Source organism: Galleria mellonella, unplaced genomic scaffold, assembly GCF_026898425.1.
Source record: "Galleria mellonella isolate WM207_F2 unplaced genomic scaffold, CSIRO_AGI_GalMel_v1 utg23, whole genome shotgun sequence".
Lineage (NCBI taxonomy): Eukaryota > Metazoa > Arthropoda > Insecta > Lepidoptera > Pyralidae > Galleria > Galleria mellonella.
Genome location: NW_026442045.1, coordinates 3,122,442 through 3,149,431, shown reverse-complemented (window position 1 = coordinate 3,149,431; position 26,990 = coordinate 3,122,442). Strand labels below are relative to the sequence as shown.

General features: G+C 34.6%; 1 protein-coding gene across 1 annotated transcript in view; it reads left to right on the top strand.

Moving 5' to 3' along the window:
* LOC113512964 (alpha-actinin, sarcomeric) overlaps nucleotides 1-26,990 on the top strand; it is a 55,000-nt gene that overhangs the window by 14,670 nt on the left and 13,340 nt on the right. The window contains exons 2-5 of the mRNA XM_026896940.3: nucleotides 23,821-24,025; nucleotides 24,897-25,027; nucleotides 25,621-25,855; nucleotides 26,082-26,167. Of these exons, the coding sequence (XP_026752741.2) occupies nucleotides 23,821-24,025; nucleotides 24,897-25,027; nucleotides 25,621-25,855; nucleotides 26,082-26,167 (657 nt within the window). The remainder of the gene's footprint in view (nucleotides 1-23,820; nucleotides 24,026-24,896; nucleotides 25,028-25,620; nucleotides 25,856-26,081; nucleotides 26,168-26,990) is intronic.

Here is a 26,990-nt window from a genome sequence, read left to right as displayed (position 1 = left end):
TTCTCTGTTTTCATTTACAGTTTATTTTAGTTTTTATTGATTGATTATATGAAATTTACTACTTAATATCTATCAAATGCAGCGCACTGATATTTAAGCCACGCTGAATGATCTTACTATATTTTGAATTACACATTAGTAAAATCATTGCATTATTAGCATCATTTTAAAGGAGTATTCTAATAAACATTTTCGTCAAAGAAGTATTTTGCATTAAAAACAAAAAGAAAAAAGACTTGTAATAACAAAAGCCACTCTTTTTGTTGACGTTACTTGAATGGCTGACGAGACCCTTTTGTTCCACTGATTATTACGATTGTTTATCAATATTACTGTCCTGTTTTGTATGAGTAATGTATGTAAATTATTGAACAACTGTATTTATTAAAAAACTCCAGCTAAAAACGTATCGATCACATAGTTAGGAATACGTTTGCTTCGCTTGATTGGTTCCAGCTAAGAACGTATCGATCACATATTTATGGGATACGTCTTCTTTGCTCGATTGCTCGTATCGCTTTTTAAGATGCCTTCAAATTTAATGAAATGTTAGACATATTATATTGAAAATATTTAAATTTGGATCTTGCTATTTGTCGATGTATATATGTTATATAAACAGAATTTACTTGCTGTAAAAAAGGCGTCTTATGAACTCAAAAATTACCACACTACCGTACCAAACCGTATAATTAATCGCTCAGCAACTGCGTGTAAGAGATTTTATGTGCAATTTTGTGTAAAAATAGATATTAAACTGTAATTTTACACATACAATGTTTAACCACAGGCAAAACATTCTGTGTTATTCCCAGATTTTGTTGCGTTGGAACCAAAAGTACCTAGCTAGTAGCTATGTAGACAGCTGGATCGATCGTCTGGCGCTGCGTAATTTACCTGAGTTTGTGATCAATAATGCCACTGAAATTACTTGATATTCTAAGAAGTTACCTAGTGTCTATCATCAAAACATTAGATTCCTAGAAGCTACGAAAGCTACCTAATTATATCTTGATTCACTTGAAAAAAAAACATTTGTAATGCTATTAAAGTCAATTCTGTAAATCTTTTTCTTAATATTATTATACCCTTAATATATTTTACTACACTATCCCGCCCTTTAAATGGAAACAAATCCTTACCAGCACAGTTGCTTTACGGTAACATCACTGGTACAGAGGTAACTAAGCAAAAAGCTTTATTTTTTATGTCTTATACACAGGCATTTTTGTCTGCAAATAAAATTTCTCTTTATGTTCGCTTCGTCTTCCTACAATTTTAAGTCTGAAGAAAGATAATCCTCGGCGTACACTTTAATCCGCTCTCAGTAAAATCTCTGAAATTGCAAACTATAATGCACACGTATTATGGAAGGACACACTATAAGAATAACGACTATTTCTTATATATACAGATACTTTATCTGCGGACAAAATGTTGAAATGAATGAATTAATATTTATTTCAAAACACTAGTAATTGCAAATTGCAATCCTTAAATTGCATTACAAATATTAAACAATATTTATTTTTACATGATCATGTAAATGTTATTTTGCAAGTACAATAGATATTTTAACTAAAATTGTAGCAGATACGTACGTTTATAAAGACTTCAAAGCTTACTTTTTACTTTTTTTTAGAACACTATTCTTTTTATAACTGTAAATAATTTGCAGTTATTTCAAATCGTTTACAGAATAAGAACAATTATTAATTTGTTAGTTTTTTTTTTAAGTGTGCGTAGGTCAGACTTATAATCGTCAGCCCTTGCCAGGTCTTTAAGCTCATATAATTAATGAACGCCCCCATATCCTCAACAGGATGAGTATTGCTGCTTCACGCTGAAAATAGATAAGACGCTGGTACCTACGGAGATGAATTACAAAATTCCACTACCTAGTACACTGTACATATTCATATAACTTTTGCCTACGACTTTGTACCCGTGGATTTTGGAAATAGGAACAGCATTGAAAGACATTTGGATGGCGTATTAAGATACATCAGATTTTATGTTCGACTATCAGGGGCGCAATTCTGAAACTGTATTTTTTGATGGAGTAGTTTTTGCCTGATGTCGGAATAATCAGACAGACATATAAAATTTTTAATTTTTTTTTTTATTGTTCTTATTAAGATCCCTCACATGATTTTTTCATTGATATGTTCCATGTACACACATCATTCAATTACAATTTTATTGATTTTTTTATATAGATGTCTGCATCATCATATCAGCTTTTAACTATCCACTGCTGAACTTAAGCCTCCCCCTAGTGAGGTTTTGCCAGTAGTTGTCACGCTTAGCAAGCAGATTGGCAACTGCAGTTAGTTTGTCTGCATATATATGTGTATTCTACGTATACATTACATGATATAAAAAAATAATACGGTGCTACTTGTGAGATAGTTACATACCTATGTTATGGTTATAAAGTATCCAGACTAAACACGTAACGCTTACATACGCACATTGACGCGTTGAGAAATTATAGTTACAATAAAGCCACGTTTACATTGTCCAGACTACCGTATATTTTTTTTTTGATGGGTCAAAATGGTATAGTAACCCCGCCTGCGCTAACGAGATACGCTGGCGGAGCACCAGTGAAGAGTGATAGTTTCCAGGGGGAACCGCGTGGAGGTCGATCTGGTTAGGTATATTACTAGCAATGGGATTCTCAGTCTCCATTACTAACAATCCCTTTCCCCCTGACTACCGTACACAGTGTAATTCTATTTAAAAAAAGTATAGACCCTAAATCCTATTAAAATGTACCATCATCATTTCAGCCATTATCTGTCCTCTACTGAATATAGGCCTCCCCCATAGACTGCCATAAGGAACGGTCCTGAGCCACCTGCATCCATGAACTCTCTGCAATACATTTGCTTTGCTCGCCACTCCATTTAATGGGGATCGTCCTACACTACGTCTGCCCATACGGGATCACCACTCAAGAACCTTCTTCTTCCCCATCATTTATGGATACTTCAAGCTATGTGACCAATTTCTTAATATGCATAATTATTGCAAATTTCATTTAGCATTGTAATAAATAAAGAGAATACATTTTCTATCTTACATTTTCTATCTTACATTTTCTAATGGGTGTAAATAAAATGGTAACTGCGCCTGCCTACCGCCTATCCGTAAACTCTGACGGAGCACCAGTGAGAGATAACAGGTCAGGATCAAAGCGGATCAGCTATCGTTCCCTTTTTTATTATTCATCCTAACGAATTCAACAATAATTGTAATTAGAAATAGAAAAATATTTACTAACAATCCTTTCCACTTTTAATCCAATCTTTTAAATTTACCCCAAAACAAGATAATATTGTTATACTGAGTGAAGTTGTTAATAGGTATATTGACGTTACTTTTAATAGACTTTGGTAAATTTCAGTCAATGCATTACAAATTGGATAATGTAATAAGTGCTCAAGATTTTTTTTTTTTTTTTTTACAACTTAGACATCCACGATGGAAAGCGGTAACCGTCGCCTATTTTATACATATATACTGTTTCGCCCAGTAATGGTTGCCATTCCTAAGGACCCAGATGTTATTCCTCCGTTTTATCTATATTTAAAATTATCGAATGGGACAGAGGTACCCAAGCAATCAAGCAAGATAGACATCCACGTCAATATTTTATAATATATGAGTAATGGCGAAGTTTTATCTATATTTAAAATTATCGTCACAACTGCACCTCAAGTAGTAAGGACAAACACATTGCCGCCTGATACAGTTAAAAAATAAATCATATTTATTCATGTAGAACATGTTGTTTTTTTTTTCATTATATATATTTGAGCCGAAAAGAACAGACAACTAAGTCGACAGTAACTCTTTTAAAATAATTCTATTAACAAATTTTTATTTACGATACAAATGTCTAACACGTTGAATAATATAGAAAATCACGTACATGGTCAAACGAATGCTAAGCACGTTTGTCTTCTAAGTGATCGTTTAGGTAATCGGCTTGTGTGAGTAATAGGATTAGCTCAGAAAGCTTAAGAAACACTTACGTCTCTTAATGACGTTGTAATGAATGTAATATCCGACACACATTTCGCTATAGGAATCCGGCATTTTGCAGATGATTAGATTACGAAACGGATATCCTATGGTTTTCTCCCATATCCAGGGTATTGTCTATGTATCTACCTAATTTAACACACATTAGTTCAGCTGCTTAGGCGAGACTGAATACAAACAAATTAATATAGATTTATATTTGTAATAATACATTTATATTTATATAATAATAGTTTTACCTGCAACTTCGTACGTGACTTCATGACGATTACTTGAGTTGTTAAGGCATTGAGTTCGTTGACTCGTAGTAACAAACTCTCTTTTACATGTATAATATTAGTAAAAATTATTAGAATAATAGGATTATTTGAAAATAGTTTTAAATAATAATCTCGCATATGGAAATCCTAAATTATTATGAGATTGAAGAAATATCTTCCGACAATTTGATCCGATGGGATTTGAACTTACATCTCTCCACTATCCAGGCTGACCATGTTCCTTCCATGATGTAACTGTCAACATATTAATAAGTACAGTTGGTAATTAAACAAAATACCCTATTATCGGTATTTGCGAAAAACGATATTTAGTTTGCACCAGCGCCGTGTCAAGCCGCATCACGCATCGGTAATCAGAACTTTTGTCATTGTTACATTTGAACCGTAACGTGGTATTGTTTTCTCATTCTATTTGATCTACTGTATACACTGATGCTATATAGTTCGATCTATTTCTAATGTTTACAGATCGATCTGTCTGAATAAATTTTTATACCTTGATATTTAGTTCTAAACCATTAAAACTATATCAAGCTCGACAAATCGATATAGTTTACGAGAGGATTTTTTTTTTTTTATACAACTTAGAATGGCAAACAAGCTGACGGCCCACCTGATGGAAAGTGGTAACAGTCGCCTATAGACATAAGCAGTACCATGGACATAACAGAGTATACTGTTTCGCCCATTATACCCCCCATGCGTTGCCATTCCTGAGGACTCAGGTGTTATTCCTCTATACCCTGTAAATTCACTGTTAGACTTTTTTATACAGCCCTCCTACATGATTTTTATAAAAACTATCCACACAATATCCGTTTATATCCACATAAACCTCAAACATTTGAAACCATTGCCAATAGATACACAATAGTGAAAAATTTACTACATATAACTAACCCAAATAATATCAATATGAAATTATAAGTGCGATTCTTCTTACGCTTAGTTATTATCCATAAATAAAATTTTCGAGATAGGCGTCTACGGATCAAAACATGTTAGTATCCAAAAATTATTCGTCAAATATCAACCGTCTACTGTCCACTGCTGAACATGGGCCGCCCATACAAAGGCAGGTTTTGCCACGCTTGGCAGGCGGATTAGTAACCGCAGTTAGGCTTTGTCTTTGGTGATGTTTTAAGAGGGACGCTGCTGTTCTTCTCCCAACTGTTAAGTTCCTTTAGTCGTTTCTTACGACATCCACGGGAAAGAAAGTTGTGACCCATTCTATGCCGGGTCTCAATACAAATACGAGTATTATGCAAAAATTATTCGTCATCTATCATCATCTATCGTCATGACATGTACAATATATTATATTATATATGGTATTCTTTTGCTAGAGCAAAAAATAAACAATTACCGTTACCTGGTATTTATACTTTTAGTTTGATTTGTATAGACATGAGCAAGTAACATTCCACTGGGTTCACACGAGCTACCTCGCATTATAAAGACAGACAATAGTTGACACAGGTATAGGCGACAATAGGTTTTTAATTACAACACCTACTGCATTCTTATATCTACACAATAGTCGTTAGGTATTTGGAAATACGATCTCAAAGTAAGAACAAATTATTAAACCATTAACAGAAGATACAAAATTATTGAAAAGCAATTATTTACCTACCGACCTACATATTGTGAGCAGCCGTTTTAAACTGTATTTTAATTTAAACCATTTATTTCCTCAATGTTTAACAATTTAATGACACATGAATTACATTATATATTAGATATATATATATTTAAATATATATATTTTATTTTTGTCCTATTGGAAGTAACTTTATTAAAGAAAATAAACTGAGGAAATGAAAAGCTTTTTTATGTGGACATTACAGAATAAATGACTCTGTTACTTATTATTCAAATATACAGTCCAGTTAGCATAAATACGTTATTGCAGAATACGTTATCATTCGAAAAATAAAATTAACATAATATCATATTAAGGACAAGCGTCAACTTAAAAAGCATGTGTGCAGGTTACCGCACTAAAATTAGAATATTAATTATACACCTACATTACGAAATAAACTGAGAATGTGCATACCGCGCATTGTTGGAAATACACAAACATTTAATTCAAGAATAAATTTGCCATATGTGTAAATAACTCCATAATATTCATCTGTTAAGAGCCAAAATATTCTAAATTTTATATAATTCCAAAATTAAGATATATTAAAAAAAAATCTCAGACACACTGCACCTAATACACACAATACACAGTAATATTTAATCTAAAAATTTTAATTTACGCATACAACTACCTTTCTTTATATAACTAATAATAATAATAATATAAACTGTCAAAAGTATTATCCATACTGAAAAATCTAGACCCATACCGTATGAATTATTAAATATATCTACTTGTCCCCAAAACTCAGTTGATTTGATCAATAATTATTTTGCTAATATTGGAAGTAATTTAGCAGATAAATTAAATAATGATGTTCACTCTCAAAAAGCCCTTTTTAAAGATACTTTCACCCCACCTGTTAACTCCATGGCTATGTTGGAAACAACTACTGAAGAAGTTGAAACCGTCATAAAAAATCTCAAGAGTGATAGTACTACGGGATGGGACGGCATATCTACAAAACTGATAAAAATCGTCAAAGATTACATAGTTCCAGTTATAACCCACATAATAAATCTGTCTATTAAAACGGGTGTTTTTCCTCGTATATTTAAAATATCTGTTGTTCATCCAATCCATAAGACGGGGGACAGAGACCGTCTCGATAACTATCGACCAATTTCAATTCTATCATCCCTATCAAAAATATTAGAAAAAGTAATTAATAAACGGCTTTTATCTTATTTAAAACAAGGAAATATATTATCTGATAATCAATATGGTTTTAGGACGGGATTATCATCTACGGACGCTGTATCGAATCTCACAGAATTTATCGCTGTAAATATAGATCGCAAAGAAAAATGCATAGGTGTATTCTTAGATTTGGCGAAAGCTTTCGATACGGTTTCTGTGGGCCTTTTACTGGAGAAAATGAATAGAATAGGTATACGAGGAACGACTCTCGAGCTTTTTGAAAGTTACTTATCAGATAGAACTCAAAGAACTAAAATTGGAAACCACATAAGTGCCGATGTATCTACCACTTACGGTGTGCCGCAGGGTAGTGTGCTCGGTCCTAGCCTCTTTCTAATATATATAAATGATTTATGTGAATTAAAACTAAAAAATGTTAAAATTTTTACTTATGCAGATGATACGTCACTACTTTTCCACGGTAAAACTTGGGAAGAGGCTAGAACCAATACTGAAAAGGGTCTACAAACTACTATGACATGGCTTAATAAAAATAAATTAACACTCAATCTAAACAAAACTAAGTTAATAACATTTGCTATTACAAAACATGATATTCCTGATAAAAATATTTTTAAAATTCAAGCTCACAGTTGTCATAAAGAAAATAACAATATATTATGTACGTGCCCACTTCTATACAGTCAAACATCTATAAAATATCTAGGAATCATATTAGACCAAACTCTTACTTGGAAACCACAAATTAGCAAATTGACAGAGAGAATACGCAAACTAATATATATATTTAAAACCTTGAGACATGTTACTGATCCAAAACTTATAAAAACAATATATTTTGCCATGGCACAATCTGTTTTAACATACGGTATAAGGGCGTGGGGGGGAGCAAATAAAACTCACTTGTTGCGACTGGAAAGAGCACAAAGATCTCTTCTAAAAGTTATTAATTTTAAACCATTTAGATTTCCCACAAAAGATTTATATTCAATAAGTGATGTATTAACAGTTAGATAGCTCTTTGTATTGGACACAATATTAACACAGCACATAAATTTAACATATAATCCTAATATTTTATCTACTCGTAGAAAAGATAAAGTATGTTCTACAGTACAAATTAGGACACACTATTGTAATAAATTCCAGATTTTTTTAGCTCCTTTTCTTTATAATAAAATAAACAAAATTCTTAATATCTATTCACTAACTAAATACAAATGCAAGGAAAAGGTATCCAATTGGCTTAAAAATCAAGATTATACATTTACAGAGCAATTGTTAATTACTAATAAATAAGTCATTTCTTACTATATTTTGAACGTAAATTTGTAAATTGAAAAATAAATCTGTAAATTTACACATACGCGCGTGCACACAGACACACACACACACACACACACACACACACACACACACACACACACACACACACACACACACACACACACACACACACACACACACACACACACACACACACACACACACACACACACACACACACACACACACACACACACACACACACACACACACACACACACACACACACACACACACACACACACACACACACACACACACACACACACACACACACACACACACACACACACACACACACACACACACACACACACACACACACACACACACACACACACACACACACACACACACACACACACACACACACACACACACACACACACACACACACACACACACACACACACACACACACACACACACACACACACACACACACACACACACACACACACACACACACACACACACACACACACACACACACACACACACACACACACACACACACACACACACACACACACACACACACACACACACACACACACACACACACACACACACACACACACACACACACACACACACACACACACACACACACACACACACACACACACACACACACACACACACACACACACACACACACACACACACACACACACACACACACACACACACACACACACACACACACACACACACACACACACACACACACACACACACACACACACACACACACACACACACACACACACACACACACACACACACACACACACACACACACACACACACACACACACACACACACACACACACACACACACACACACACACACACACACACACACACACACACACACACACACACACACACACACACACACACACACACACACACACACACACACACACACACACACACACACACACACACACACACACACACACACACACACACACACACACACACACACACACACACACACACACACACACACACACACACACACACACACACACACACACACACACACACACACACACACACACACACACACACACACACACACACACACACACACACACACACACACACACACACACACACACACACACACACACACACACACACACACACACACACACACACACACACACACACACACACACACACACACACACACACACACACACACACACACACACACACACACACACACACACACACACACACACACACACACACACACACACACACACACACACACACACACACACACACACACACACACACACACACACACACACACACACACACACACACACACACACACACACACACACACACACACACACACACACACACACACACACACACACACACACACACACACACACACACACACACACACACACACACACACACACACACACACACACACACACACACACACACACACACACACACACACACACACACACACACACACACACACACACACACACACACACACACACACACACACACACACACACACACACACACACACACACACACACACACACACACACACACACACACACACACACACACACACACACACACACACACACACACACACACACACACACACACACACACACACACACACACACACACACACACACACACACACACACACACACACACACACACACACACACACACACACACACACACACACACACACACACACACACACACACACACACACACACACACACACACACACACACACACACACACACACACACACACACACACACACACACACACACACACACACACACACACACACACACACACACACACACACACACACACACACACACACACACACACACACACACACACACACACACACACACACACACACACACACACACACACACACACACACACACACACACACACACACACACACACACACACACACACACACACACACACACACACACACACACACACACACACACACACACACACACACACACACACACACACACACACACACACACACACACACACACACACACACACACACACACACACACACACACACACACACACACACACACACACACACACACACACACACACACACACACACACACACACACACACACACACACACACACACACACACACACACACACACACACACACACACACACACACACACACACACACACACACACACACACACACACACACACACACACACACACACACACACACACACACACACACACACACACACACACACACACACACACACACACACACACACACACACACACACACACACACACACACACACACACACACACACACACACACACACACACACACACACACACACACACACACACACACACACACACACACACACACACACACACACACACACACACACACACACACACACACACACACACACACACACACACACACACACACACACACACACACACACACACACTACTTACACATATATAGTAATTAATTATATTTTATCTGCATTACTCATAGAATGCTTAACAAAAAAACAGCATAGATGTACTCATGAATTATTCTAAATGAAACGCATTGTAAATTTGATATTATGTCTAACAATACTTAGTCTCTGCTTAAAATAATATTATGCTATAATATAAATTAATTTATTAATATTTGTCTTAAGTCAATACTTTATGTGGTTGCTAATATGACCGGCAAATAATATTGCACATTAGGTGGGTAAACTGTTAATCGTAATTGTAAGTAAATAATATGATGCTACCCACATTTAACAATGTTGCACCAAAAGTAAATTCAACATTGCAAATGAGTGTATTTATGTTTTAGATTGTACCGTCTTATGTTAAGTCAAAGGAAGTTTTTAACTAACCACTGAGATACAGGCTCAGCCTAGTTCGGTGGCTAGTAGATGTAACTAGGTGTGAATTGTTATTGAATAAAGAATTATTATTTTTTAAATTTCACTAAAATTCTCATCTCCCCTCTTAAGGAGAGGAGATGGCAACTAACCCCCGGCAGAAGCACAGTCGGCCGGGGTTCAGGGCCCCAGGGAGAACCGGCGTACAATGCGGGCAGAATCTAAGAGCACCGCTTTCTGCATCTTTCCCGGGAGTGAGCCGCCTCGGAATCCTAACCGTCTGAGATGTTGTTCCATGGTTGGGATAAGACCGTTCACCGACATAACGATTGGGAATCGTGAGCCAGGTCGAGATATTTTCTCTTCTTCTCGGTTTCGGCTTTCACGAGGTTCTCGTCATGCGGTATGGTGACATCACCAAAAACACCCTCGAGAGTATCACCACGATATCAGGTTTGTTCGCAAGAACGGTCCTGTCCGTGATGATGGATTCTAATAGAGCCTTACGCTGTCGCTTTCGAGGATATACTTCAGAGCTAGCTCTTGATGGAGTATTTTGGCTACCTGGTTGTGTCTGTGCAAGTACTCAGTGTTGGCAAGAGCTGAACAACCCGAAAGCACATGTCTGAGTGACTCTCCGGGATGGCGACATGCCCGACAGATGTCCTCAGTGCCATCCTTCAGAATGTGCTTTCGGTAATTGTTCGTCTTAACCACCTGATCCTGTATTGCACAGACAAAACCCTCGGTCTCTCCGAAGAGATCACCGAACTGTAGCCAGTGCACGGAGGTCTTCGTGTTTACGTACGGCCCGTGAAGGGCTTTGAAGAACCTTCCGTGCAACTCCTTCTCTTTCCATACGGCCTCCCGCTGAGAGGTACCCAAAACTTCGGGTTTTCGCCAGTCCTCTTTAGCCAGAGAAAGAGGGGTGAATCCTTTGTCACATTCTATGACCTCTCTATGCAAACCCTCGTCCCCATCGAACTATACTCGTATGCCTATGGTTTCCTAACATACGCACATAGTCCATAACACCCTTACCTCAGGTGCTTGAATTTAGGGTGTTAAGCGTTCAGTATTGATTTTACTACCATATACTCTGTATCTCTTACCCTTTAAGTATCTGCAGCAATTCCTGTTTTAGGATACATCCTTCCCTGTATAGAAGAATTTTAGAATATTCAATGGAAATAATATTGAATTCTGTCCGGACAAATTGTCGAAATTTTATTCTACTTTTATCTACTGAATTGTAAAAATCAAGATGATGGGTTTCGTCACAAAATGCTATCCAAACATATTGTGCGATCAGTGTAAACTAAATATGCGATGATGCATGATTTCTGTCTGTTGATGTTGCTTACATCATTATTTACATAAGGAAATATGCAGGCATCCCAATTCCGTAAGCTTGCGAAAGACACGATCTTCTTTTTTATTTATAGCAACAACGGCTCGCGTGGATATGTAGTAGGTTTATACCGAGGATTAACTATTTTTAAAATGCCTTACAGCGTATCGATATCGACTCTTCTCATGACTGCCATAGTTGCAATGCTTCTCAAATTTTCTTGTAAAGATTAATATATAACGTTACATCATCATCATATCAGACCTTAACTGTTAACTGCTGAACATAGTCTTCCTCCACATGGAAGGTTATGCCAATAGTTGCCATGCTTAGCAAGCGAGCTGATCGCAATTAAACTTTGGTGATATTTTGAGAGGAATGTGCTGCCCATCCGTCAAACATTAAGATTCCTTAGTCGCCTCTTAAGACACCCACGAGAAAGGAAGGGGGATTTTGTTTTTTAGTCAATTATTCTATTTGTTATGAGAAATCTTAACTTTTATAAACCACTATTGTTTATACTTTGTAGCTATATCCGCCCTATTACTGAATTCTAAGAATAAATAAATAAAGTGACACATTGTATTCATACTCGTATTTCGTATATTTATTTATAATTAGCAGCATGTTGTTAATATGAATATTCTTTCTTTACAGGTATTGAAACTGGCTATGACAGTTATCTGGATTTTCAACCGAACTGACACATTGCACAAAACGTGAGTTATCACTTAAGTATCGTAAGGTTAAACGCGCTAAATGCTTGCTCACTTTTACATTTTTTTTTTATGGAAACACTTGTATATCCTATACTTGTATATCACTTGTATATATAATCGTATTCAGCAGTCTAGATGTTAGTTGGCTTGTATTAGCAATGTTTACAGATTATTATGTATGTCAACTAACGGACGCGTTATTGTTTATCAGTATTATTGTGGGCGAACTGGCAGTGGGCCCAGTTGTAACACCTTCGCAGGTGTGTCACAGTCACCCACCGTATATTAGCATGCGGGCAACACGCTACTACCAAAGTCTATTAAACTAGCGAACACGATTAATCGTTTTTCAATTGAACAAATATCGCCATCTTATGTTTGTTTTAGTGGTTACTTTACTTATTGACACAGTCAGGTCGATTTCATGCCACAACTTACCTAATTTCTTATTATCTGCTAATTACAGTTCAATTGTGTCTAAAGTGTAATTGTTGTAAACTGTATAAATCCTAGAAAGAAAAGACATTAAAATACCCTTTTGCGTACGTCCTGACATATCCGTATTCATTGCTACGTCTACTTTCGCACATCTTTTATATACATAGATACCCGTATTATCTTCCAGTTCTCTTAATCTTAATTGAGATTAAATATATAATATATAAACCTAAAATAATAAACTTTATCGTATTTCAAAGAATTTCCTTCGTGCATTTCATTTACAGACTCCACCAGAACTCGCGTACTTTTTAAACAAAGTATGTTTTCCTCATTTTCCAGTTTTCAGCCAGCTTTATTTTTTCAACTTTACTGACATAACTGAAACGTTATCCGCTTATTCTAATTGAATAAAGCAATGTAAAACCAGTATTCAACAGAGCCTTTGTTCGAGATACGTCAACATGATGGTTCACGTTGCTGTAAATTTTGACATGACGCCTAAGTTTTTAATATACTGAATTAAATTACCAATACATAAAAGATGATATTGTAAATAAATTGATTTTATAAAAAATCACAAAGCAAACAAAAAAGTATTCTTAAAATCTACTTACAAGTAGCAAAGATATCAAACAAAAAGAAATACAAGCGAATTAAGAACCTTTTCCTTTTACAAGTCGTTTATTAAATTGGTTTAGTTGCACATTGTTAGTGAGATGATTGATGTTACAGCACTCCCCGCTTGTAGCTCCCAGCATCACCGTTATATACCATAGTTTTATCTATGGTATACCTAATATTATTTGCGAGCTCGATTTCGGCCAACTCCGGTAGCTAGCGTTATCAATCAGTCTAATGAGCAATTGTCTTGTCAACTAACCTTTTTTTATTTCCCTCTCTCATTTAGTAACTCAAGTATTTCCGTTCAAATTCATTGAACATTGTCAAATTAACCGTTAGAAATATAATTATAAGATATCTAATACACAAGTAGGTACAATTCTGATATAACCACACAATCACGCCGATTACTATGCGTTAGAAGAAACCAAACGACAGATATCGAAGGGCACAGAATTTTAAATACTCAACTCAAGCCAATTTATAATAATTCATTTCTTAAATTAGTCGGACCAAGAGTCGGATTCTAAACATATTTTTTTCTCTTGCTACATAGGAAAAATGGTATTCTGTGGTTTTCATAACATGAATTAAAATAAAAACAGTGTCTACTGTGATCATTTTTTGTAATTGTATTTATAATAAACGTACTGTTGTTACCTTTTAAAGGAAATAATAAACAGTATCTATTTACTAGGAAATTATCTATTTAGGCTTCTACCTTTTCAGCTAAGCTTGATTAAGTAACAAGTAACACCTCTACATCTGTACAAACTTTTACATCTGTCGTGTTAGTAAGCTTATATTGATAGTAATAAGGAATAAAATTAGAAACTTCATACTTTTGTTATGGCGTGATCTTATCAGATAATCCCTACGACAGTAAAATGGACTTTTTCTAATAGACCACCCACGCTAGTGTCTTAAACTTTATGATAGATAAAAATCTACTCGTTAATAAGGTGTTATCGATAAGGTTTTCAAAATAACTTATTTTAAAAGGTGACGAGGTTAAACTATTGGATAGTTTTGTGCTCTTTTTTACACCTATATATCTATAGTCTTTCAATACTTTAGGTATTCTAGCTTTTACCCGCAACTTCATCTGCCTGATCGGGATATGTTTATCGACCAAGATAAAAAATAGCCCATGTCCTTTTCCATCCAGTATATGTATATGAAAATTTATAGTAATTGGTTATGCCGTTAAGGTAACAAATAAACATACTTTTACATTTATAATATGAAGTAAGGATGAATTCTGCTAAAATTAATGGAATCTAAAAAAAATAATTATCATAGATTTACGAGTATAATTAAACTAGTTTCTATTTCTTATATTTCTCAGTTTTTTCTATCTTTTAGTAATACTAAATACAAATACAAATAACTTTATTTTGTTTAAAAAGTGGTAAAGTAACATACTGGTACATAAAATTTAAATACTATTCACACTCGTCACCAGAATTTGGCAAACAAAATATGCAATTTAAACAAATTATGCTATGAACACAAACAAAAACAGACCGTCACATAGAATATTTTACAGCAGCAACATATTTACTTATTACTAATACATAAATACACAAATCACAAATATTGTAGTCAATTAATTGGGTCACATTACGTTCAAAATTTAAAATAATTAAAATATTCATTAATTGAATAAAACATTTTTCTATTAGTTAGATTAGTATATCGCGTAAATAAGCATATCGAATTTTGCTCTTATTTATTCTGTGACATAAGATAATTTTAATAAAAATGAAATTAGTTGTATAGTTTACTATCACGTATCAATTTCTATATTTTTCACTTTAAACCGATAAAGAAATATCGTACACTTATCCGTGTACCCTGGAGATTTTATTTTCACTTTTATTTTATGATCGTCAAGTATTTTCTAACGTGGGCAATAAAATGACAAATAAGAAACTAGACAAACTGGTCTATTATATAATATTACCAACAACATAGATAATATATTCGCACAATCTTTTCTCTGTTAAATAATTCATCGAATCCTTACCGAAATGTTTGATAGCTAACACTAATTAAATATTCAACGTAAGCAATTGATGACTTGGTATTATAAATCAATTTGAGCCTCTCGCTTTCTAAACTAGTAAGTTATTAACTCTCTTTCTTAATAAATTATTTTTTTTAATTATTTTTAATGTATATATTCGTTCACGTGCATTATTACAAAAGCAAACGAGTGAAGGTTTGTCATTAGAAGTGATGCCAACAAAAACTATTTCACCTACGCCAATCTAACGTAACTGAATTGCATTCTGGCACTACATGTATTATATAAATCTATAAATCATATTCTATAAATCATATATGAGTTGGCGGTTTGCAATTCATCGGAGACAAATAGAGGTCATGGTTTTTGATTTAATATCACATATGGAATAATTAAAATTTATAATTGTTCCGTAATAAACAGCTATATACTCTAATAAAAATCAATATGGGGTCAACAGAAAACCAAAGGCTGACCATTGCAAAAATAATTATTAAAGTTTAAAATCTAATAAATACACCGCGGAATGTGCTCACAAAACACCGACGAAACGAGAAGTCCTTTCGATGTCCCTCAAAATTCTGCACGAAACTGCAAATAACTATTACGGGTAGCTGGCGATAATAAGAAAATGCGATACTCATTAAATCCAAAGGAGATCAGGTTAGTCAGAGAAATTTCTTGGCAACATATCCAATTAGTTTTATTTTTACTTTATTACATTCACGCACAACATACTATTGCAACGTATCAAAATTAAATACGTTACTATCTAGATCTAATTGTTTTCAAGGCAATACTGTACAGTGCACACAGTATCAATAGCCGAGTTGGTCTCAATGAACTCAATAACTTCCTTCGTGCTCCGATTATGGGTGTTTCGCATAGCCGCATATTTGTTATTGCCGACGAAGGCCATCGGTGGCCGTGTTAAATCTAATTTGTTTTCTCGTCTCCCAATTGTCCCATAGTTAATAATAATACTATTTATGTCTATTGTCAAGAATTGTCCCATACTATTCACATCTATTGTCAAGACATAAATAGTTATTACTGCTTTTTTTCGGTTTCTTTCATTTTTAGTAGTATAAAAAGTCTTACTCGTTTCCTGTAATATTTTTACAACAGATAAATATTGTTCAACTTAAAAACCGGGTACCATCCTTCATTTATGTTCTTTAAAGAAGTGTTTTGTTACTTTCTAATAAATTAGATATGTACTTCGGTAGAAAAAGGTAAAACAGTTCATGGGTAAACAAAATAAGTTCATACTTTTGATGTTTTTATGATTAAGGTCGTTAAATACATAAAATTCTTTAAAAAAAAAAAAGAAAAACTGCTAAGAAGTCCTAATATGTGCGACGTAGTCACGTCAAATATCGTCTTCACTAAGACTCTGTGCTAAGATCCTATGATTGTTATGAGAGATTAGACAAGTAATATCTTGGCACTACACAATTAGAACCTTACAATTATGATCCGTCTGAAGACGATAAAGATCACCTACATTCTTTTAATATTATATATAAAATACTCAAAACCCTTCAATACGTTTAAAACAAAAGTTGGCAGCACAAGTAATGTGAGACATTTATTAAAATTTAACTATTTGTCTAGTTAAATACAATGTCACTAAATAGAAACGCAGTAAGGTACGTGTGTTACCTTGATACATTTACCTTGAAATCTAGCAACCTTTCATTCTTCGCGCTTTACACCTAGTGTTGACAATGTGGATATATCCTAGCTGAGATGTGATGAGTAGTGGGCATACACACATACAATTGCTATTCTAAATAGCACGATAACATCTGCACACCTGCGTACCTTATTTTAGATTCGCGCTGGCCGTGGTAAGCGTCGCAAGGTGATGCTGGATATTTTCACATTCTGGGTCACGATGTGTTTTGTCTCAGGGACGTTTCCTAAGAGCATGGCCGTTGTAAACATTTGTGACAGTCCGGTATTTTATAACTAATTTATTTAGTCGTCACGTATTTATGAACATACTGACAGTTTTCTTTATTATTTAACATAGCTAGAATCACTCGACATAGCAGAGGACAAATATCTACTTTCTCTAAACATGAGTCATGTCATGAAATGACCTAAATTTAATTACAGTTAATCAGGCGGATGGTTATATTGATTACTATATAAATAAACTTGTCTATGTTTCTAAACTTCATTTTAATTTGTCTTAACAAAGTTTATGATCCTTTGTTATTTCTTATATATATTATTTTATAACTCCCTATTTTGATTATTGAATTATTGTTTTCATTTTCATTGTTAATAAAAATTCCCCTTTTCTTAGTGTTCTTGTATAGCCAAGATAAATCTACTACGATATATATATCTGGGAGAAAGGAAGCCCCTACAATCTTAATACAATTGTTATAAAAATATGTGTATCGTATAAACAAAATATCTACAATAATTCGTTCTTTGAATAGCAAAAAGAATATACAATAAAAAGTAAAAAAATCCTAATTAAAACCAATTCCATAGATCTAAGAGATATAAAATTTTCACAGTTTTTGCAAACGAATTTTAATTTATTTACAATTGTTTTGTTATAAATGAAAAAACTGTACTTCTATATCTATAGGTATAAAATTACAAATACAGTTAAATCTATAAAATTCCATCTGTTAATGACATAAATGCGTTGGAACCAGTCATCCTCATTAAAAGTGCCGTTAATCTGATGATGACATTGATGACGCTTCACCTGCATGTTATGAATAAGTAGTTATTATTATTTCAGATCCTTTGCCAATAACCAAGTTTTAAAATGATTCATTTGTCAGTCGAGAATGCATTTTATTCGTTGTATCTTCCGCAAAGAAGGCATGTTTGCTGTCCTCGTCTTGTATCTTGATTTATAGATACACTTATACAATTCCTTTTATACGAACTATAAATAAAAACCAATTCTAAACCGCATGCGATAGAATCAAACTTTCAATGCACCCACCTTAACGTTGCGTTCTTCTGTGCAGGTAGGATTTTTTGTTGATGTCTCACGTCTCACACGCCTTTGTTTATATCGACTGCGACTATCAACTCTTTCACAACAATATATTTTTTTAAGATACTACGGGATTCATATTTGTTTCTTTATCATGATGTATAATATTAAAATTAGTTCATCCAACAAGGTAACCTCAACAGACATTGCATTAAGCGTATGTTTTAGATCTTTGTATTATGTCAATATAAGACACTGCATAGTTTAATCAGACATACTGTTGAATTTTTCAAATATTAAGTAAGTCGTCGTCATCATCATATCAGCCTTTAACTGTCCACTACTGAAAATAAGCCTCCCACTTGGAGGAGTTTGCTATCTAGTACCAGTTCCCACGACCAGACCTTCACCACACACAAGAACCAGTAATCGCCACGCTTGGCAAGTAGATTGGCAACCACAGTCAGTGGTTGTTATGTCTGTTATGTCCATAGTACTGCTCATGTCTATAGGCGGCAGTTACCACTTTCCATCAGGTGGACCGTCAGCTTGTTTGCCATTCTAAGTTGTATAAAATAAAAATTTAAGCCAGCGCTGCTGCTCATCTCTCGCCCTCCCTTAGTTAAGTCTTACGACACCCACGCGATAGGAAGGGATGGCCTATTCTATACCGGGACCACACGGCCTTAAGTAAGTAGTGACTTTTATTTATCAAAAACAGCCTTGAAACCAGCTACGAACCAAATCAGTCGCGCAATTTATCGGAGCGCTATTTCCAAAGCCGACAACTACACGTATAAATACACAATAGATGATTGGTTGCTCTTTTCGTAATGGTTTCCGAGTATCCTATTGTAAGAATGACATAATCAAGTATTGGTATGATTAAATGTTTACTTTTTTAGTTTTATCTTTTCGTACCTAGTTATAGTCATAAAATTGGCATGTAATCCTGGCATAGAATGGGCCACCACTTCCTTTCCCGTAGGTTCATAAGAGGCGACCAAGGGAATTTAATGGTCGAGGAATGGGCAGCAGCGTCCCTCCTAAAATATCACAAAAGCATTACTGCTAACTCGCCTGTCAAACGTGGCAACTTCTAGTAATTAACGGCTGATATAATAAAAATAAGGATAAAGATATAGACTAATTTTTATCCCGGTCAGTAAATATATCCCGGTTACGTGGATGAAGTCGCGGGTAACAGCTAGTACGAAGTATTTACCTAACGTTGTATTTATGGATATAATTATGTATTACCCATACAGTAAGTTATTTTTCTGCCCTTTTTTCACAGTCATTGCGTCCGAGTAGCAAGAATGACATAATCCATTCGAGTGGTATGATTAAATGTTTACCTTCATTTATTTACTTCTTCTTAATATACCTGCCTATTAATGAATACTCACAATATTCCAAATTACTTATTTCATTATTTTGTAATTAGGGACAATATACCTAATATTTTAAGAAATAATAATTGTGTCCCAGAATAAAAATTATTTCAATTATGACAAAACCAGTTATTTTAATCAAACCAAATTTCTATGGGATCAATCCGTAAGTATATCCTTTCGGATAAAAAAGAGAATTTTCCAAGTCGGAAAGAACTGACGGAATTATGAGGGTAACAAACAAAAAAATACAACCGAATTGAGACCTTCTTTCTTTTTAAGTCGGTTGAAAAATCCTATTCAGTTTACCTACAACGAAACCCTATGAGGTCAATATATATCTTATATTAATGAATAAAATGCTTCTTATCACAGTAAATACACCTGTATCCTAGTATGAGTCGCCACTCGTAAGTAAATGTAAATTACATAATACATACCTATTTGTAATTGTTTCCACATCATTTCCTAAATTTAATGACTCACTACATTTTTTGATGTCGAGGACAATATTGTGTAATGAAGTGTTAAATAGTAACTAATGTGATTTTCAAAATACAGAATAATACAAACTTTTATGCAATGAGCATCTACAACTAAAGATAGAACTTAAGCGAGATGAATGCATTTTCTTGTCTTTTGATTAAAATGCACTCATCTTGCTCTCTCTCTCTCTCTCTCTCTCTTTTTCTCTCTCTCTGTCTATACCCCGTACAGTGAGAATTTTCATACATGGAAAAAGATATAGGCTACTTTTTATCCCAGTCAGTAAGCATATCCCAGTATCGCGGAGGAAGTCGCGAAAGCTAGTAAAAAATATTATAATGTTCTTAGATTCTCGTCGTCGTCTCGTCTATAATGTCCCGACCACATATCGGATTAGATTATGCCTATGCTTAACTTCAAAACTAGAACTTAATACAAGTAAATACAAGATCCAATATAAATCCGCGTCATAAGAAGAGTAGTAACAACATTCTCATTACTGAAATTTCGAGAACGTTAAATTTTGCATTCGTCATTAAATAGGTTCTTGTATATTACCGCCTTATTCGAATTATATTATTTAGTTACAAGTAAACAAAACTATAGAAATACCAAAACATAAGTTGTCAAGACTAATATTTCGTTTCAAAATAATTCTGGCAACGCCGCGTGGCATTATCTCGCATTTCTAACTATAGTTTGTAGAATTGTGTTCTAGTTATATCGGTCGAGGTTACGGCTGCTAATAACCGGTCGCAAATTCGGTTTGCAGAGGGTCGGACCCTTCTAGCGCGCCCCTGCTCGGTGCAACTGCAGTATTGATTAATGGCACTTGTCTGCCTTTAAAATTATATTTACGAATACCTAACGTAGGTAAGAGGCTCGTAAGAGAATATTGTGAACTTAAGAATAATTAATTGTATTGTATTGTAAAATCTTTATTGTACATAATTCAAATTAAGCACTGATAAATGATTTAATATGCAATAATCATATCATATTCAATAATACAATCTAATTTTAAGATATAAACTATCTGATTACCATTACAGCACAGGTGCTAAATATTCCTTCCGCCATATTCCTTATTACGAATACATTGTATATATTTTAGTCTTTAGGTATATCTAAGATTAATATTTAGATAAATATATTTATCTAAATATTAATCTTGCCTCAAAAAATTGTTCTAGCTGTCAAACGTTACATTTGAAACACAACAAAATTCTTTGAAAGTTCCTTAAAAAAAGTTAAAAAATAAAGTGTGATGAGTATTCCGAATCCTTTTAATCTCTAGTCTTATATAAATAACCATTAAACCAACTTCAGTTGTAACAAAACTAGTTATTTTGATCTAAAAACTAAACTACTGAACCGAATTTGAAAAAAAAATACAACCGAATTGAGAATTTCCTTCTTTTTGAAAACGATTGAAAAACTTTTTCCCCTCCTTTTCTCAAATCATCTCATATGATTTAGACTGGCTTAGTTTCTAAACCATTCCAAACTACATCGTACCCATTTTGTCTTCTATTTAAGAATAGATCGGTTAACGACTAAATCTAAGAAGCGGTCAAGATTGCATAATCGTCTTAGGAGTTATTTCTGTTCATTCATCTTACTGTATTTCCATTTATATGTACAGTTTTTTGCTAGTATTTCGTAACTACATGTCTCCAATCAGACTCTCTGTATATATATTATTATTATTTTTTTATTATTGTAATGTAATCAATTGTAAGTAGCATTAAAGCGTATCTTCACGCCTGTCTATGGAGTAGGTATAAAAAATTATGTAGGTATTACCATATCATTATTGAAATATTTTATTCATCGGTATTATTAATAAATATATTACTATATATATATATATATATATAAAAGTCGAAATAGTATTCTTTACTAAGAGTTACAGGTTCATCAAGTACGTTCCATATTATTTTGAGACACCAACCTGAAAAATAGTACAATTCATCTAGCAAAGCATTTCTTTCATGTATATATAATACAATATGTGTCTCATATTATTACTATATGTCTTTTTCTTCCACGTTCTCGTCCACATCATCATCGTTATACCACTTTAATTGTCTGCTGCTGCACATAGGCCTCCCCGGGCTTTTGCGGACTTTTGTCAGCAATTGCCGCAATAGCAGCCGGTTGGCAACCGCAGTTCGATTTTAGTGATGTTTAAAGAGGGACACTGCTGCCTATCCCTCGACCATTAAATTCCCTTAATCGCCTCTTTCGGCACCCACCATTCTATAATAGGACTACATGGCTAACATTCTTAGTTATAATCAACACTATATTTATAAATCTAAACATTACACTCAACACTCGAACAATATCATATATAAATTGAATCTAACGTTTACCACTGTTTCTTTTCAGACCTTCACAGCATGGTGCAACAGCCACCTGAGGAAAGCTGGCACCGGCATCGAAAACATCGACGAAGATTTCCGCAATGGCCTGAAACTAATGCTTTTGCTGGAAGTCATCTCCGGCGAAACTCTGCCCAAGCCTGACCGCGGCAAGATGCGATTTCACAAGATTGCCAATGTCAACAAAGCACTAGACTTCATTGCCTCCAAAGGTTAGCTAATATTTCTTTTAGATGCATAGAATTAGTAGGCAAATATGTCGTTTGCTTAACTGACATAGATGTATTTAAATGAGAGATTGATTGAGATCTTAGAATTGCCTTATGCTCCCCTCAAGATGCCGTGTACCTTTAAACTATGCGCTAAAACATGTCTAAGGGTATATAATATGCCTTTTTTAACAGGCTGATGGTAACTAATACAATAATATGTCTAAACTGGGAGGCAGCTTTCGAATCTATAAAACTTCATTAAGTTTGGTCTTGTTTGCACTATCTCGATGAGTTGGCTGTCAAATATAAGTGTGTTTATAAAGCCTTATGGTCATCACAAGATCTACGTATGAAAAGTTTTAAAAATAAAAGTAATTTTTTTTACAATTTGTAAAGCCCTATTAATTTAATGAAAGCGAACGTTTGAGAGTGGATAGATGGATGGGTATTTGTTACTCCTTCACGCAAAAACTATTGAATGAATTTAAATGACATTTGAATCTTCCTGTACGGATTCCCGCAGGCAGAGCCACAGCCTTAATACTCACAAAAAATATTTTATGAATATTAAGTATTCACAATATAATTTACTTACGTCATAAACATTCATAATATAGTAACGAATTTCATTTAAATTCTTTCAGCATGATTGAGAACTTGACGTCCCTAGCAATAAACATATAAACATCCAGACATCTCTGTACAAACTTTGACATTTATAATATTCGTTTCGTAACTCCAAAATAGATTATCTATATATATGTGTAACGAGAAATTAAAGAACTTACTGTGTATATATGTATATCATATACTCGTATATAGATACCAGAAATAGATTCTTGATTTATGAGACATTTTTTTATACTTCCAGGCGTGAAGTTGGTATCGATCGGTGCTGAAGAAATCGTTGATGGCAACCTTAAGATGACTCTTGGTATGATCTGGACTATCATTCTAAGATTCGCCATCCAGGACATATCAGTGGAAGAAATGACTGCTAAGGTGAACAATACATAGTAAACAATTTAATTTAATTAGCATACAATCCAACATTGTTAGTGTTCGACAAATACAATGAAACATAACAATTACTAGTGACCCGCCCCGATATCGCTCAGGTAGAGAGTGTAAGGATGTCTAATTTTTCTGGAATTAAAATATAACCCATGTTATTTCTTGATAATACAGCTTTCTGTAGGTAAAAGAACTTTTTTAATGAACTCTTTATAATATTAGTTTAGATATATTTATATCAATAAAAATAGATTCTCATTCATCATCATCATCATCTCAGCTATTATCTGTCAGCTGCTGAACATAGGCCTCCCCCATAGACTGCCACAAGGAACGGTCCTGAGCCACCTGTATCCACTGACTCCCTACAATGCATTTGAAGTCGTCACTCCATCAAGTGCAGGGTCGTCCTACACAGCGTTTGCCTGTACGGAGTCGCCACTCAAGAACCTTTCTTTCCTAATTAATATGTGACTAGCTCATTGCCACTTCAGCTTCTATGGAATGAGAATTGAGAAAGAATGATAAGCAAGCTGATAGAAATAGAATTGAAAATTGAATCTTCATTTGTTACATTACAGGAAGGTCTGCTACTGTGGTGTCAACGCAAGACAGCACCATACAAGAACGTCAACGTCCAGAATTTCCACCTGTCTTTCAAGGACGGCCTTGCGTTCTGCGCACTTATCCACAGACACAGGCCCGATCTCATCGACTACAGCAAACTGTCAAAGGACAATCCACTGGAGAACTTAAACACGGCCTTCGATGTGGCCGAGAAATACCTAGACATCCCCCGCATGTTGGACCCTGATGGTAAGTGTCATAAGTAATGTTTACATTAAATAGAATAAAGTAGAAGGCCAAAACATAAAAACACATTACGTTGCCAAATAAGTCTTCAACTGAGCTCATTGTTTGTGAAATGAATCATAGTTGACACCGTACCTGGACTTTTTATTCCGTACTTGTCAGAATGAAATCAGATGCGACCATTTATAATTATGACACATGTATGAACTAAATATAATGAATATTACAGACCTTATAAACACACCAAAGCCGGACGAGCGCGCCATTATGACTTATGTGTCGTGTTACTACCACGCGTTCCAAGGCGCGCAGCAGGTATACGACAATGATGGCCGAACGCTATGCCAAATCGTTAATACCCAACCCTAATGCCAGGCCTGTGTGTATCACTTATAGCATGAACTAAGTGCTTCATATATCCCATGTGTTTTCCCAACAACAATTGCGCCCCGCATTTTCTAATAAATCAAGTATTGAAATATATAAACCCGCAATGCAATATCTAATCGCTGAAAAATGTCATTTAGATTATGACATTGTTTTGCCACTTGATTTACTATTACAAGTGACAAACTTCTTTACGAATACTCTAAGTATATATTATAACTATCTGCAATACTGTTATTCCAAAAAAACTATATCAAATATTTTACTCATTTCTTCGAATGCTTGACGTATTAGCTATCTGTAAACACAATTCAAAATTTCAAAGGCAAGGTTATAAGTATTATTGATATTTTATCTATAGTTACGGCAATAAAATTGAATATTATGTTATGCCATTATAAATTGATAACATTTTAATTATTTTGATAAAACTTACTGATAAACTGTGAACGAGTACCTGAACATTCCTATTTCCTTTTGAGGAGATTATTGATGTTGTGATTTTTAATAAACAATTGCGAATTAATATTTGCGAATATTTTAGCTTTTTGTTATTAACAATCATTCGATCATTAAACAATGAAATAAACCAAAATTATGTGCAATTACAAATACATAACTTTGGTTTTGTTATTTTTATATGTATTTTTTTATTTGTTGACATAAAACTACAATGCTTGTGTCTATAATACTGTATTATATTTATTATAGCTTATTAGCAGTCGTATGTAAAAATTTTCTATGCAAGAAA